Here is a 17181-nt window from a genome sequence, read left to right as displayed (position 1 = left end):
AGGTCTAATGAGTTACTGCTGTCTTGTTTCCTGTCGCTGTGCAGACGTGGCCTGCCAAGGTGTTGCATAGTCAGAAACACTGCACGACTCCCTGTTGATATGGTCTATAATGTTGAAGTTCAAACAGGACTTACACCTAAGGTATAAAACGTCAGCTGTCACTTTTATTGAGCTTCCTAATGCCACTGTAAAGGCCACTGTCATAAAGATTTTACTTTTATCATGCTTTTGTTGTTTACCTGCGTGACCAAACGCCGGCTGAATTGATAAATGGCAGTGAATGAGGCAATCGTGGCATAGTTTTGCTCTTAGTGTGGACTTGAGGAATGAGAGAAAAGATTGCATACTGTAGGCAACAAACATAAAATATGCATTGGGTTGTCTTATTTTAGAAAATGAATGATTTGTATGTGTGACTGCTAATTAAAGATGCATGCCAACATTTAGTGCAGAAAAATACCAACATTTGCAATTCATAAGGATTTGTTACTTCAGTGTCTGAAGTCCCATGTCACTTATTGTATAATGTTTACACATACAAAGAACAAAGAGTTTAAAAGAGAAACGTTCTTTAGATGCCAACTCCATGTTTAGAATCACAAGAGATGTGGTGGCCTACAGAGGTATATGTTCTCTATTGTCACGCATGACATTTGTTACATGTTGCTGCAGGAGCTTTCACAGCTATTAAGAAGATTAAGCGCAGGCTTCAGCAGCTCATACAATACTTCTTCTATGAGAATCCTTAGCATCCTGCCTGCGTCGGCATGTCTTTGTAGTCTTAGTGCTTTGACTCACAAGACATCAACAGCGCAGCTCTTTACTGTACTGTACATCATCATCGGAACTTTCTTGAGATTTTCACTCAAACCATTATAAATATCATACGAGCACAGACATTTGCACATGTACAGTAAAAGCCTGAACAGAAGATTGCCTAGGCGTTTCATTCCTCACACTGTGTTGGAAATATAACATCAATGTGACACCAAAGAATTCTGCATAAGACACAATCCCCCCTGTTTTGCATCACACACACCCTCCAAGCAGTTATAATAATATGTTATGGTCTTTCAGGGAAGCCATGTCATTGACTGTGAATTCCGGGGGAATTTGCATGGAGCTCCTTTGTTAGTGGCTAGAGGACTTACTTCTTGTTTTGTTCTTGTCTCTTGGAGCAGGTTTAGCCTCTCCGCATGTCTAGAAGGCTTTGTGCTCCCCCCCCCCCCCCCCCCCCCAAAGCCAGCACAGGGGGATTTGTGGACGAGGTAAAAATAGACAGAGCAGATGCTCTTTTTTTCTGGAAGCCATTATCAGTAGTATCTGAGGTGTGGCTCTGGAGACTGGCACAGAGATATGCTTTAACACTTTACCACATTGACGAAGAGCAAGGTGATAGCTGAAGGATGACTGAAGTGTTGGAGAAAGTACACACGAGGCAGAATATAGTTGAGAAATAAAAGCAGGAGAACATTTCAACTGAACTAGTGTGCATAACTTAAAATGGAATATTTCAGATTACACATACGGTATATATCCATTTATAAGTTATACGTAAATTGTTAGGAATTTAACATTTCGGATATTATACTTTGAAATTCTGGGTAGATATTCACTCTGTATTACAGACTTATGGTTTGTGCTGACCTCCTTCTCTGGGTAACTCTTTCAAATACACCATAATGTAGAATAGAATATGATATGTCATCTCCAAACAACAGTAACACTTTACTTGAAGGGGATATACTGTACATCAGGCATTGATAACATCTTTGTATTGTATGTCATCTCTATTCATACATACGTAGTGTTGCAGGAGAACTTTCTTGCAATGTAGGACATTTAAAACTTGTGGTGTATTTTAAGTTAAAAAGGCTTCTGAAGTTTGTAATTTCCACTTTGAAATTTCAGACTTCATTTTCCCTTACGAGAAATGTATCAGCCCCTACAAAAATGTCCATTAATTGTAATCCACATAATAATTAACATTTCCTGTTGCTGTAGGATTATTTTCCTGCTGTAGCAAACCGGCTCAAATTAAGATCCTACATCTGTAACATCTTTACTGATTATATGAACGCCTAATGTATGTGTTTATTTACACTGTGGGCAACCTGACAATCTGATACGTCGATAGCAGAATCTATTTCAAATTGAATTCTAGAAATTCACAGATGCAAGACTTAATCCTGGTGACAAATATTTTACATTGGATTGGGATTGATTTGAAGCCTAGAGAAGGATGAATGGTTTTCATTTGTATAATCACAAGTGACTAGACTACAGAATACAACGTTGAACGTTTCTGTCTCTGAAGGGAAATACCTTTGTAGGCCTGCTGTGGTTATTGTGAATGCACCATCTGTGCTGATGTAATTACTCAGAACTAAATGACTAGAACACTGTCAATAGGACACTCACAAGGTGTAAGGATATCCCTTTAAAATCCATGTGTAACAGGGGGACCAAATGTTGGGTAGAGGGTACCATACTACTAAGAACATTTCAAAGGAAACATTGGTTGATGATTTGTTTCCATCTTAAATATTGGCTCATTGCATTAAACTGTGCATACAACAGATTTACAGGCATAAAAGGGATGTGAGAGATATCTGAGAAAGCAATCAGTCAAAAATCAACTGAGAATCGGATTGATTCTCTCTGTGGGGAAGCGTCAAATTCAAGTGCATCCCACACCACACTGCACTAGGTTATTAAAACATAACTGCTACCACAGGATAGGATATGTAGTGGACACAAGCCAGAATATTAGGATGTGGTATAGCACAGTACTGTACAGCACAGCTAATTAAGAATAGCCTGTTGGAGTTCAATCAGCATGCAGTAGCAGTACAATGGTTATATTCAGAAGGATTATAGCATCACAGTATTCCTCCTCGAGAAAGAGATGATTGCACTGAATTCATGGAGCATCAGGAATAATACTGTACTAACCAAAGTGGGCTACCTCCGTCAAGATAAACATCCTACATCAGATTCTTCATTCCCATATGGTGTGCAACAACTTGGAGCTAGAGATTCTGGTATGTGATGTCTTCTTTTATAGGCCTTGTTGCTTCTGCATTGTTCATCATCATTATTGTCGGAGCGAAACCAATCATTTTCTCAGCATTGGGAGAAGTGTAGAGAGCTAATTAAGTGTGTTGTGTTTTGTGGCTGAAGCTCAGTCAGCAATGTACGGCGCTGTATCCAGACCAGCTGTTCCGTGCTGCCAGAGGGAAGAGGTTATTACAGTGTACCTCTGTTGCCATGGAGAGGGAATGGTGGATCCAGATGAGCAACAATAGCGAAATGACTTTGATGTGCTTTCTTTCCTCTCCTTTCATGTTCTGGGTTGTACTGCGATTTTGTGTCCTATGCTCCATTGACCAAACAGTTGCATACGTCGTTTGGATAATGCAATGAGATTTGAAGCACTTATTTCAAAATCTGTGAGACAAAAGAAATCTGCATTTTACAGATGCATTGCAGAAATGGGTTTGATTGAGGAAAGTCATCTTATTCAGAAGTTTATTTTCTAGGACAAAGAGTCAATTGTAGAACAAAGCTCATGTTTATTAATATGAATGTTATTGCAGATACATATTCAAGCTCAACAGAATAAGATGTCACAATTTATCACTTTAAGAAACAGACAGTAGATTTGTGATGTCAAATAAAAAAGAATAGCCAATGGATACTTCACTGGCTCATAGATACATTGTTTGCACATTCTCGTGATCGTTACAGTGTCATTTTTTTTGCCTGACAGAAATATACGAGCTCGTCAAATTCTTTCAATACAATCTACAAAGACAGGCTATCACAGTAAATATCAATACCAACAATAATAACATACTGTATATCAACCCCAATGACAATAAGAAAGTAAAAAGCCTGCCTCCTAGCAATGCTAAACTAGTCCCCTGTACAACAGCGTCATAATATTGCAAAATACATCCAGAGAAGAGAACCATTTTGGTTGGTAAAAATGCCCATGCAAAAAGAAGATAGAAAAGAGAAAATACACATCACAAAGAAACATTAATGAAACAGGGTGCTTCCAACAGTCTTTGCCTTAACTGTCTGTAGTCTGTGTTCCCAGATATACGGTATTGTCATTGACTTGTGGTTTGACTAGATTCTTTACACTGTGCTCCATTGGGCCTCATTTATCAATCATACTCAGATCCTACAATGTACCTACAGGTGATCCCATGCAAATGAGTGGTTGTGTTGTATTGGTTCCTGAGAGGACGTATTGCGCAGGAAAGACAGAATACTTTGAGGTGTGTTATGAGGTGTCATTACACCTGTTCCAAATAGATATTTTGCTACCAACACATGGGGATACCATTATGGGTTAATATTAATATAAATAAGAAACATGGCTCTGCGTTGCGATGATCACTACAGTAGTCGCCACCTTTAAAAATGCAGGAATCGAGTTACATGGTAAATGGCTGCTTTGACAATCTTTACTATCTGATCCAGTAATTATAATTACTGAATTAATTCACTCTAATACATAAATGTATTGTTATATAGAGCTTTTCCAGATGTTTAGCGCACTTTAGAATGTCAAGGGGAAACGTGACCTCAGCCACCACCAATGAGTAGCACCCCCCTGGGAAAGATGGTCATGATTGTGTGTTGTGTCCCACTGTTTGGTTTAATATAGGTTGATAAACAAGGCCCAGGATTTCATATCCCTTCAGCTTCTAGAGTAATTCAATTCTACACTACGATACAGTAGGCTGCACTATTCCTCTGTGATGAAAGAAGTCAAGAGTGGGTAATTCCATAAAAACACAATCATTATAAGACTTTTGAAGTCATCTAAATCAAGAAAGGCATTACCTTTTCGGTACCTGTTCTTACATTCTGTTTCTATACCTTCTACACATTATATATCATGATGTACTTTATTTCTTGTTACTGAGTAACATACAGGATACGTCTCTACTTCCACAGTACTTTACCCTGCACCTTAGAGATTACAGCCCCTATGTACATACAGTCATTGAATACTGGTCACTTTAATAATGTTTACATACGGTTTTACCCACTTCATATGTATATACTGTATTCTAGTCATGGCTCATCCTATATAACTACTGCTGTACACACTTTTTCAGATCATATACTGCCCATACTGTCTTTAGACACCATTATATGTATATATATTTATATTCCGGTCTCTGACATTGCTCATTCTCATGTTTCTTAATTTCTTAATGTATTTAAATGTTTCTGGATTATGTGTGTATTTATTTTTTTATTGCTAAGTATTACTACACTGTTGGCGTTACACAGCATTTCCCAAACTCAAGTGCTCTGGACCCCAAGAGGTGCACGTTTTGTTTTTTGCCCTAACACTACACAGCTGATTCAAATGATCAAATCTGATGATTATTTGATTATTTGAATCAGCTTTGTAGTGCTAGGGCAAAAACCAAAATGTGTACCCCTTGGGGTCCCGAGGACCTAGTTTGGGAAACCCTGAGCTAGAAGCACTTAGTATTTCGTTGCGCCTGCGATTACGTCTGCACATCTGCGTACATTTCCAATAAACTTTGATTTGAGTTACATATCTCCCCTACTTTGTAAAATCTGTGGACCAGACCTGTGTTCAAATTCAGTTGATCTAGCCACGGTTGATTGAGCTTGCCTGGTGCAATGGAACCAATATAACTGTTTCAAAACTACAAACCCCGTCCATCTTGCACTCCAAGCAGGCTAAAGCAAATGCTAAAAATATTTGAACGTTATCAAATAGTATTTGAACCCAGGTCTGCCGTAGAATGAGAAGGTCACAGCATGGCTAGCTATCTACTGCTCCTGCTCTGAGCGAATGACGTGGAACAAGGTGACATTGTACAGCACCTGGTGACCATTATTCCACGCGTACAGCGCTCTGTCTTTAGGGTTATAGTCCAGCATGGAGATGTGAGAGTACTTATTCTGGAACGGTATGTCAATGTACTCGTAGGTGGACGAGTTGGTGCTGAAGGCATAGTACACCTTGGTCCCACCGGAGTAGCCATTGGTGACATATAGCGTACCACAGATCATGAAGGCCTCTCCTGCGCTCCTCTTGGGGTGATTGGTGGTCCAGCTCTTGACGATCTGCAGAGTGTTGGGGTTCAGTTTGCTGATGACAATGTTCCCCGCGTTCTGATTGGTGGCATAGACGGCCCAGAGCCCGCCTTCGTCCACCATGAGGTCGATGTCCGAGTGGCCTCCCCAGGAGTAGTGGTACATGTTGTTGTAGCCGGCGTAGTCCAGCTGGCGTGACTTGCTGATGACGGAGGTCTTGAAGTCAAACTTGATGATTGTGTGGCTCTGGAACTTGTTGAAGTAGATGGAGCCGTTGTAGACCACCTGACCCGTGCCCGACCACGGGTGGGGGAGGCGGTGAGACGTGAAGTTGTCGGAATTCATAAAGTCGTAGATGGACATGTACTCCCGCACAAATCGGTTGTTGTGGTAGCCATCCATGTACCACACCTGGATAGGAATACAAGAGCATTAAAGATTTGTCAATCTCAGGTACAGTGTGTTATTGTCAAATGCTCTTCTAAAACCATCCTGTAATATCAAATCATGGAGCGCTTGTGGTCTTTCTGCTGTAACCCTGAGATTAAATTACGGATATCAAAGGTTTCCCAGACAGACTTTCTCTACAAAGCCAGGGCTTCGACCCTCATCAATCATTGAGAGCCAGTGCGGATGACTCAATTTATCTCTGATCTCTCAGATTTGCAGTGTTGCAGTTCTTGACACAAACCGGTGCGCCTGGCTCCTACTACCATACCCCATTCAAAGGCACTTAAACCTTTTGTCTTGCCCATTCACACTCTGAATTGCACACAATCCATGTCTCAATTGTCTCAAGGCTTAAGAAAATCCTCCATTAACCTGTCTCCTCCCCTGCACCTACACTGATTGAAATGGCTTTAACAAGTGACATCAATAAGGGATCATAGCTTTCACCTGGATTCATGGAAAGAATGAATGTCAGTGGTATTCCTTAACGAACACAAGAATAAAAGTTCTGCATGATAACGAGTGATATTTTAGTATGTGTAACACATTCAAAAATAAAACAAAACATTCATCCAATCCTGGGATTAATCTCTTATCAGACATAAGGTATACATAATATCAGACACCAGTTATCCCTAGAATGACTTATCTTACTGCAATGACAACCCAGAGATGTAAATACCTCCCATTGTTGTGGTGCCGGTGAGCTAATCCCAGACAGTGAGGCATGAAAACACATTACTGAAGTTCTAACGGGATCCATTTTGGTGATTTATGCTACATTGCTAGCTAACATCTTACATCTGATATTTTATCTTTCCTGAGGTTCCTCACAATTGAATAATTAACAAAACATGTTTTCGCTGACTTTGTTTTATGTTTATTCTGTATAATAAATATGATAGGTATTGCAGAAGCAGACCTACCCTAGTGTCATCCTCAGGTGCCAGGGGGTCAGTCATCCAGGAGCCAAACCTTGATCCAGACGTCTTAATTGTGATTGGATCGCTGATTCCTGTCAGCTTCCCACATGCTGCAAGAGCCAAAGACACAATGCAAGATACTGCATTTATCTCTGTACTATCAATGCTGTCTATAGGTTGGAAAACAGTGCGTGTGCGTGTGTGTGCGTGTGTGTGTGTGTGTGTGTGTGTGTGTGTGTGTGTGTATAGGTCAGTGACCTTGATGTACCAACTATACTTGATATATAATTATGTTGAAAATTACATTTTCAATATGACTTGTTTATGATGACAAATCCAGCTTTAGTATTGCATTCTAGTGATATCTTCAGGTTTTGACATTAGTGTTTTAGCTGAAGGGCTCTCTAGCAAGAACTGTGTAGATACTGTATACATGTGTATGCCAGAATCTGGTCCTCATGCAATCTATTTCTGTGCCTCAGAATCAACGTTGGCTCACTAACTTTGGGCTTGTTATCTCTGTACAACAGTATCATTTCAATAGCATAGATAAATGATGACTATGAATAATGGAAACATACTTTTAGGTTTTTACATAAATCACACACTCAATTACTCTCCTCTACAAATGCTATATTAAAAACAGGGACAGTAAGTGCAATATTACACTTTGAATCAATTCACACTCACACCTCCCCCTCACTTCACATCCAGAAAAAAGTAGCAGCCCCCATTCTTCTTAGATAGTGTTCCGTACTATGTAACTCTTGCTATCTCCCATTGCTATAGTACTTGGAAAGTTAAAGCTGAGCACTTGAAACAAAAATGGATAATCCTCTCATATTGGACTGAGACATTCTTACATTTCTAGGAATTTGCCAGTACATTAGCTATTCTCCCTCCCTACAGGGTCTATGTTTTCCTATTGGTACATTCCGCATCCTAACAGTCAATGCTACCAACAGCGCATGTAGCTGGCTTGATAATGGAATCATATAGTTGCGCGAAGGAAACTGACTTCAATGCATGTTGTCTTCCCTCGGTCTCATCCCTTATCAGTGTATTTCTTCTACATTTTACCTCCTAATGTTTTTTTAAACATGCATTTTGTACCATTCATTGATTTGCTCAGCCTTCCATCTACAGATGTGGGATCTTAATTTGATCACCCTGTCTCAGAATAACTTTCCTGCAAAAACATTGTTGTGTATTTGATGTTTAAAAAGGCTTCTGAAGTTTGTAATTTCCAGTTTGTAGTAACCAAATTTCCACTTTGAAGTTTCAGACTTGATATTCCCTTACCAAAAATGTATCAACCCCAACAAAAATGTAAATGAATTGTAATCCATATAATAATTAAAATGTCTTGTTGCTGCAGGATTATTTTACCGCTGTAGCAAACTGTCTCAAATTAAGATCCTACATCTGTACTTTCAGCCTTTCACTTATTTCTGACATCAATCAAAGAAATATGGTGACAGGTATGCTTTGTATCTATATTCCTTCCTGTGAACAACCCATGCAACAAGGAGATTACTGAAATAAGTAATCTGTCAGTTGTTATATCCTGTCACTATTTTTAGATGACTGCCGCTACAATGGTATGTAGCTTTTAGTCAAGAAGTGGACATAATCTCATTAGCTCATTCCTGGCACGCATAACATGATGTGCTAGTGATGTAATTCTGACTAAATTAGATTACTCAAATCACCCGTTAACAACTCTAAATCCTAACGTGTTTAAATAGTGTCTAACTTGACATACTGTATGAGGACAATCTCTTTTTTCATCAACAATATTGTTAAGCATTGATGCATTGATTTGTGTGTATGAGGTAGTCGTTGTGAATTTGTTTGATTACTTGTTAGATATTACTGAACCGTCGGAACTAGAAGCACAAGCATTTCACTACACTCGCATTAACATCTGCTAACCATGTGTATGTGACCAATAACATTTGATTTGCAGTAGGCATGTAAGTACATGTAGGAGTGTGAATAGGAATAGGTGTAGTCAAGGCATCTTTGATTCCCTAACATGAGAGAATAACTGAGTATGTTAAAGCTGATATACTGTAGGGGTAGAACATGTAGGTGTGGTGGATAGATGGAGATCTGCTGGTGTGAGAATAACTACTATAGCTCTGACTGGCACTTTGCACAAGGAAGCAAACGGGGTGTTTCGGTGTTATCTGAGCCTACCTAATTTTTGCATGCACGCACGAAGCCTCTCTTCAAGATTTGACACTCTGTTTTGTAGCTCCTCGTAGTCATAGGTTCCAATCTCCTCCTGGAGTTCATTTAGCACAGACGTCAGATTCTGGATTTCCTCTTTAAACTGCAATACCAATTTTGCATCAGCTTTGTACTCCTCCAACACTGGTATCAATGGTCTAAGTTCCTCCATTTTCGCTTTTATTGCCTGAAAGGTTAAAATAGGCTTGGTTCAGTGTTATGCGAGCAAATGGGTGTGCCACACCTGTCTTGCCCTACTCTGGCTGTCTCCCTATGGTGAGTGCAGAGTGGACCTAACACATTCAACAGTATCATGAGCGGATGTGACATCATCCCAAACATAAGCAGCATGAAACAAGTTCTCGGCACACCAAAAACAATTGGGAAAATATTTTATTTTCACCTTTTAAAATGCAACATCTTAGGGTTACATGCTTTCATGTCACATACAACGTTTTCTCTGTAGTAACCAAGTATGTATATACTAAATTAAATGAGATATGGAATTAAATAAAAATGTCATGAAAATAATAAAAAAACTGAACAAAATCTATTAATGGAATGCATCTACAGTAACATGCAGAAATGCAAAGAGCAGTGAAGGTTGGAGGTGCTATATTTCAAATAGAATGCATGGTGCAAATAGTCATTGGTCAAGTTCAGGGATAGAACACTGGGATTGAACTGCCTCTTCAGTCTCAGCAGCTTTATAATTTCCTAAAGTTAGCCCTGCAAGCAAAAAAATTAGATACTGTTGAGTGTTGAATAATCTAACTCGCTAGCCTATCTAATATACACACACAAAACGTGCAAGGGTCATCACTCCCAGGGATGTTCATGACAGAACATAGCATAAACATGTGAGGATAGATGGGGAACACGCACACACAAACGCACACACACAAACAAACATAAACGTCATCAGAATAGTTCATGACGTTTATTTTTATTTCCAGGGACAAGCATTTAGGTGACAAGCATTTACACCAGAGGCTGTATGTATCACGCTTCCCAGAGTAGTAGTGCTGATCTAGGATCAGTTTTGACATTTAGGCCTTTATGAATAACATTATATAGACAGGAAGGACCTGGTCCTACATCAGCACTTCTACTCCAAGACGCTTGATAAATATGGACCCATAACTCCACTTAGAGGACATCTCTTTGTACAATGTTGTCTATGTAAGAGCAATGTTGACATACCTTATATTGCCTGGCAATGTTCTGCTTGTGGTTCTCCTCCACCTGTTTAAACTTGGTCTCCAGACCTTTCAGCTGGACCTCCATTCTCTCCACGTATTGCAGGTCTCTCTGGGTCCGCTGGTCCAGCACCTGGATAGACTGGGTCATGTTCTGGACCTAACACATAAGAAACAATAAAAATAATAAAGACAAAGACCTAAATACAGCCCAAAATATACTAGCAATTCTTGTTTTACCTGGGTTTGCATTTAGTGTTTTAGGGTCTTCCCAACAAAAAATGTTGGTGCATTGCACAATTAATTGTAGATATGCTATGGATGATTGACTGCAAAAGGTGTCACTGTAATCTCTAATGTGCCTAGCCAGACATTACAGTGATTCAAGTGCTCAAGAGCAACATACTGTTATGTGGACTTGAAGAGCAAGCGAATCAGAAAGATCTACATCCGGGATAGGGATTGAGAGTTTGCTAACATGGACTACCAGTTATTCCCCATCAAGGTGCCACATTTGTGCAACACCTGGCCTCCAAACAAATCTACTGTATAAGACAATGTCAGATCATACACTACTGTTCAAAAGTTTGGGGTCACTTGGAAATGTCCTTGTTTTTGAAAGAAAAGCACATTTTTTTGTCCATTAAAATAACATCAAAATGATCAGAAATACTGTGTAGACATTGTTAATGTTGTAAATGACTAGGCCAGCATCCCGGAGTCGCCTCTTCACTGTTGACGTTGAGACTGATGTTTTGCGGGTACTATTGAATGAAGCTGCCAGTTGAGGACTTGTGAGGCGTCCGTTTCTCAAACTAGACACTCTAATGTACTTGTCCTCTTGCTCAGTTGTGCACCGGGGCCTCCACTCTTTTTTCTATTCTGGTTAGAGAAATTTTGTGCTGTTCTGTGAAGGAAGTAGTACACAGCGTTGTACGAGATCTTCAGTTTCTTGGCAATTTCTCACATGGAATAGCCTTCATTTCTCAGAACAAGAATAGACTGATGATTTTCAGAAGAAAGTCTTTGTTTCTGGCCATTTTGAGCCTGTAATCGAACCCACAAATGCTGATGCTCCAGATACTCAACTAGTGTAAAGAAGGCCAGTTTTCAGCTGTGCTAACATAATTGCATAAGGGTTTTCTAATGATCAATTAGCCTTTTAAAATGATAAACTTGGATTAGCTAACACAACGTGCCATTGGAACACAGGAGCGATGGTTGCTGATAATGGGCCTCGGTACACCTATGTAGGTATTCTATTAAAAATCTTCCATTTCCAGCTTCATTAGTCATTTACAACATTAACACTGTATTTCTGATCAATTTTATGTTATTTAAATGGACAAAAAATTGGCTTTTCTTTCAAAAACAAGGACATTTTTAAGTGACCCCAAACTTTTGAACGGTAGTGTATAAAATGATAATGATGGGAAATGAATATCGGGAAAATCCTGCAGGGTGAACTGAATTGCTATTCTCAAGGAACCATACAAGTGAGTGACTCCTATCCTCTGTCCATAGGCTGTTACTGCTGAAAAGAAGATGTCATGGTATTGGTGGTGCAACTGGTGAATGGTGTTTGTTCTAGTGGAACTCTGATAACAGGAGGTAATGGGTACAGTAGTACGTCATGCTACATGGGTGGTTACTTTTTCTAGCAGCTGCCGGAGCTGTTTGGTCCTGGCGTCCCGCGAGCACATGGTCTGTTGAGGCGCCACCACGGTGCAGACACAGCGGCCCTCTGTGTCCTGGGCTGAGCTGTACACCTGCCATGACTCCTCAGGGTTGGCTGGCAGCACCTACGAGAGAGACACACAGACAGGGAGAGAGATGATAAGACAGACAGACAAGGATGGGGCCAGACAGGGAGAGAGACAGAGATGAATGGAGAAGGGTTATTCGTGTAATGATGGGATGTGACAGTATTTCCATTTCCATACCATACTGTACTGGCTCTGACATGTTTTTTTTTTTGTCTTCACATTGTCCTTTCCAGCACCGTTGCACCGTTTCAGCAACTGTGGAGAATCGTTTACCAGGCCAGTACAGTCCAGCTCGGTTTGCCTTGGCTTGGCAAGGCTCACCTAATCTCAGTAGTTTAAGATACACCACATCACTAGTAGCACCACATCACTACTCATTTCTAAAACACATTCGCTTACCAAACAATATAATTACATTTTGGGAGGTTTGGACAAAAATCATGATCTCTGCAGAGAATTTGTGCTAGTTTGAAGCGGAATCATTTCACCACAGGGATTTACATAACCTTGTTCCAAGATGATGGAGTATGATTACGCAAAATGGCATCTGTAGTTTTGAACCTTGCAGTATGCTCCACCCTATTCTTTAACAATCAAATAGATTGTCCACATTCTGAAGACAAAGGGGCTGGCAAAAGGATATAACATCAAATTGAGGGAAACATCTTTGTAAATCTACTCAAATAGCTTTTGCTAGATTGTGATAATATTAAGTCATAATCCAGTACTTGTAATGTTTTAACATGATTTAATCTGTGCCGTTACATTTTCAACCCTCCAATAAAGTCATGAGGTAGAGTCATTCAATTAAACAGTCATTGCCTACTTAGCAACACGCCTTCGGAGTAATAATTAGATACAGAGGCTGGTTGAAATGTGGATTGGTTTAAGTTTTACCACTACATGAAGCCAGAGCAATATAGATATGAATAGAAATATGGCTCTAGATGTAGCCTGGCAATTAGTGACATGCAGCGTATTATGCTAAGATCCATTATGTATATAATATGCCACATTAGCTGTTAGTATATATAATGGTTATATAATGTTGCTCTTTATATTAAAATACATTAGTCACAGTTTTAGAATTGTTATTATTGTCCATCATTGGACCGCATTACCACACTTATTTACAGTATATCAAGTTCATCCATTTAGCAAAGAATATGTGAAAGTTATTGTATGGCCTACACTAAGGTTAACAAGAATAGTAACAGAATTATTAGCAGTTTATTATATGTTCATGGATAGGCCTACTCGCTTGGCAATAGTCACTACACTCAATTTTCCTCTCTTTTGATGCACAACCAAGAGCAGCTTTTTTCTTTAAATTAACAACCAACATGATCAATTATAGGCATACTAATACATTTTTTTTACTCTTTTTATTCGTGCTATTGGCACAAATGTATACTCGCAATTTGTCCTGAGTTGGGTATATGATTCTAATGGTTCCTGAATCAGCTGTCACTCACGCCTGTACTCCGGTCTGCTTTCCCTCCTGACTCTACCAAGAGCTTGTTGGTGTTGAGTCCCACCAAGGTCGGCAGTGTCTGCGACATCCAGTTAGTGATCATAGCCATCGTGCTAAGCACCACTCCAATCTTGAGTAAAGGCACCGACATATCTGCACTTTCTTCGTATTACCAAAATCTTCATTGTACACATTCCAGTGGAGAACTAACTAGGCAAATAACATTGCCAGTCATTTGATGCAACGGCATGGCTGCAACAGCGGACAGTCTGGGTTTGAACATGTTTGGATGACAGGTGGAGGTTCTGCTCTCTTCAAAGGCGACTGTGATGATGCGGTTGTTTTAAAATGTGAAGCCGTTCTCCTGCAATCACTCTCGAGTTTATAAAATGACGGAATTCAGTCGCCTCTCCCATTCGCTGGATACCCCCGCCCACCCAGCACGGATCGATAAACCGTCAGCTAAAGTCCGCGGTGCCACGCTTTCGAGCTTGCCACAACGAGGCAGCATTATGCACCTTTCCACCTTCTATACCAAATACAAAATAGTATCTTCATGTACAGGGGAATACTACATGTAAATAACATGACTTCAGACTTTGAAGTCTATGTGTGATATAATCAAGTTAAGCATGAAACCCCACAAAAGCAATTGAGACAAAACGAGCCCAAACGAACCTAAACTAAACGGCATTGTCAGACTGAATGCCTTAATTGTGTAGGTTACTTAATAACAGTGGCTGGATGACTCTCTATGGGGAGAAGAACTGGATGAGTCCAACCCCATTGAAACCCATCAGCATCAACTATCCACAAGCGCTATAGAAAGAGTTACCAACCATGTGCAGGGATATCTAGGGACATTCCGCCACCTTGCCGTTGCAAATGATATTGCACGCGCATTTGTAAGATACTGTGTAGCCTAGTAGTGACATAGCCGCCATACCAGCTTCAGGAATGTAAATAAGAATGTCAATTTGTCATGACTATTTGAAAGCACCAAATGCCTGATTCAACTAATCCAGAGTTTGATGATCAGTGGATTAGTGTGTGATCAATAGAACAAAAGCTTGAACACCCTGTTAGTAGGTGGCATTGTGGCAGCCAAGGGGAGGCGCTGTGTCACCGTGGAGTGCAAAGCATCTCTGAACCGAGAAACAATTATTTGAAAAGAAAATTGAGATATTAAGAAGAGCATGTTCATGCAGACCAGCATTACAAATGAATACCAGTTATTAATCATAACAAAAATTCTCCGTTTTAAAAAAAATTGTTTCCCATTTTAAATAGCAGTTTATTATTGCTGTGTTGGATGATTTTTGTTTGCAGCTTTCTGCCTGTAGGATCAATGTAAAGAGATTAGGCTATTCATGTTACAATTTGGGGTATAATCTGGTTTATGCAATACTTGTTAAGCTTTCTTATTTAGCCTTTCCACTGACATACTAAACCAATAGGCTACAATTCTGACTAAATGAAACTGCAGTCACATGTTATCAGCGTGTTTAATAGATATTCTCAAAACAGCATTACTCAACTATGTATGTAAAAGTGCCCTACTTCTGTCATTGTGAAATTAATAGTTGACTAATTTGATGATTTTTTGCTCGCTGTCTATAGAATCACTTCTCACTTCTCCAAAATAAGTCTTCAGACATGCGGATATGCATAGTCACACCAATAACCCCCTGAGTGGGATATGGACTCCGCAATGGGCTGAAAGTTGAACAAGATTTACCCAAAGTCTCAGTTCAAAGTAGGCTCTCACTGCTAATGCCATGTTATTAACTTTCATTCAGTCGTTTTGCGCGCTGATTTCGACTTCGATTATCTCACACATAATTGGAATGAATATATAATTAGTTAGATGAATTGCATGTGAAACAACAATTTAAATATTTCAATCTAGCCTAGACTATTTAATTGATTGTCTAATTGTTGGTCTAGACAATCAGGAAGAGATAGCATACAGTTTGGCTATAGAAATGCCTCGGTGGGTGCGCATAAGCGCTTATCAATTTTTTCGGGGCATGAAATCCCTTTATCGTCTCTATATCATAATATATTTAAATCTCTAAGCCTACATCGTCTTTTAATAGATAATCTGTAGGATAATTCGCAAATCATGGTTTAAGTATCTTAAATGGGGAGTAAAATGGCGTTTATAAACCTACTTGGGTGAGTTCAGTGCCCATCAAGACGAGGAGGGTGAGACTCAGAAGCTTGCTTGTAGGCTGCATCTCTTGCCTCCGATAGCACCAGATCCAGTACTTTCACATGCAGATTGTCTTTTCCACTAAGGTCTTCTTCCTCTTATACGTGTCGTCTTGCAATCTTCGTTGCAGAGCTGAGCACTAAAATAAAGGTAAATAATAAATCTGGTGAGGTGCCGTCACTGCATGATGTTCAATGCATCTCACTCAGTGCGTTGTGCTGAAGATCCTCTTCCCTATGTCCTCCTTCTGTCAGCCACCTCGCATGCGAAACATGGAAAGAAAAAACATAAAGCTTTCTCAAATCACAACTCCAACAGCCTTTAGTCAAAAGTTGGCTCCGCAAAACAAGCAGAGGGGTCGAGCTAAATCACGACAATGCGGGAAGGAGCTAGCCGTGGTGCTGAAACCGGATGTGACTGGAACTGGAGTGGGAAATTCAATAATTATTTGGTGGGTTTGGCCATTAAAGGGAGATGGGGGCCGGGGCTCATAGAAGAGAGAAGAGAATGGCGCTCATGGTTCGTAACCTGTAGAACTAGCCGACATGACAAAAAATGATATAGAACAAATGAAAGTATTATTATCATGTAGTAGCAACATAATGATGGGTTCTGGGATCTGCTGAGATATATATAGTAGTAGTTGTAGGCCATAGCAGCATTCCAGTATTGGTGTTTGCTACAGAATACTTCTGAAAATAATTTAGCATGAAGTCATGGCATCCATCTAAAGCATAGGCTACCCCCTTTATTTTGCTTACTATGCTAAAGCTGTGAATACTCACCAAAAGTGGTGTCTTACATGCCTACCTCATATGAA

General features: G+C 39.8%; 1 protein-coding gene across 2 annotated transcripts; it reads right to left on the bottom strand.

The window, feature by feature from the left end:
* Window positions 1-5436: 5436 nt before the first annotated feature.
* On the bottom strand, window positions 5437-16787 carry LOC115199775 (noelin). Of its 2 annotated transcripts, none has more exons than XM_029762192.1 (6): window positions 16321-16787; window positions 12559-12708; window positions 10911-11066; window positions 9675-9894; window positions 7476-7582; window positions 5437-6510 (listed from the first exon to the last, which is right to left on the bottom strand). In XM_029762192.1, exons 1-6 carry the CDS (start codon window positions 16384-16386, stop codon window positions 5833-5835), a joined length of 1377 nt encoding a protein of 458 aa, XP_029618052.1. In that variant the 5' UTR covers window positions 16387-16787; the 3' UTR covers window positions 5437-5832. The 2 variants fall into 2 exon arrangements, with proteins under 2 accessions (XP_029618052.1, XP_029618051.1); XM_029762191.1 differs by lacking the exon at window positions 16321-16787 and adding an exon at window positions 14148-14578.
* Window positions 16788-17181: the final 394 nt, after the last annotated feature.

Source organism: Salmo trutta, chromosome 9, assembly GCF_901001165.1.
Source record: "Salmo trutta chromosome 9, fSalTru1.1, whole genome shotgun sequence".
In the NCBI taxonomy this organism is placed as follows: Eukaryota; Metazoa; Chordata; class Actinopteri; order Salmoniformes; family Salmonidae; genus Salmo; species Salmo trutta.
The sequence above is the reverse complement of the archived record's forward strand: the minus strand, read 5'-3'. Positions and strand labels throughout refer to the sequence as shown.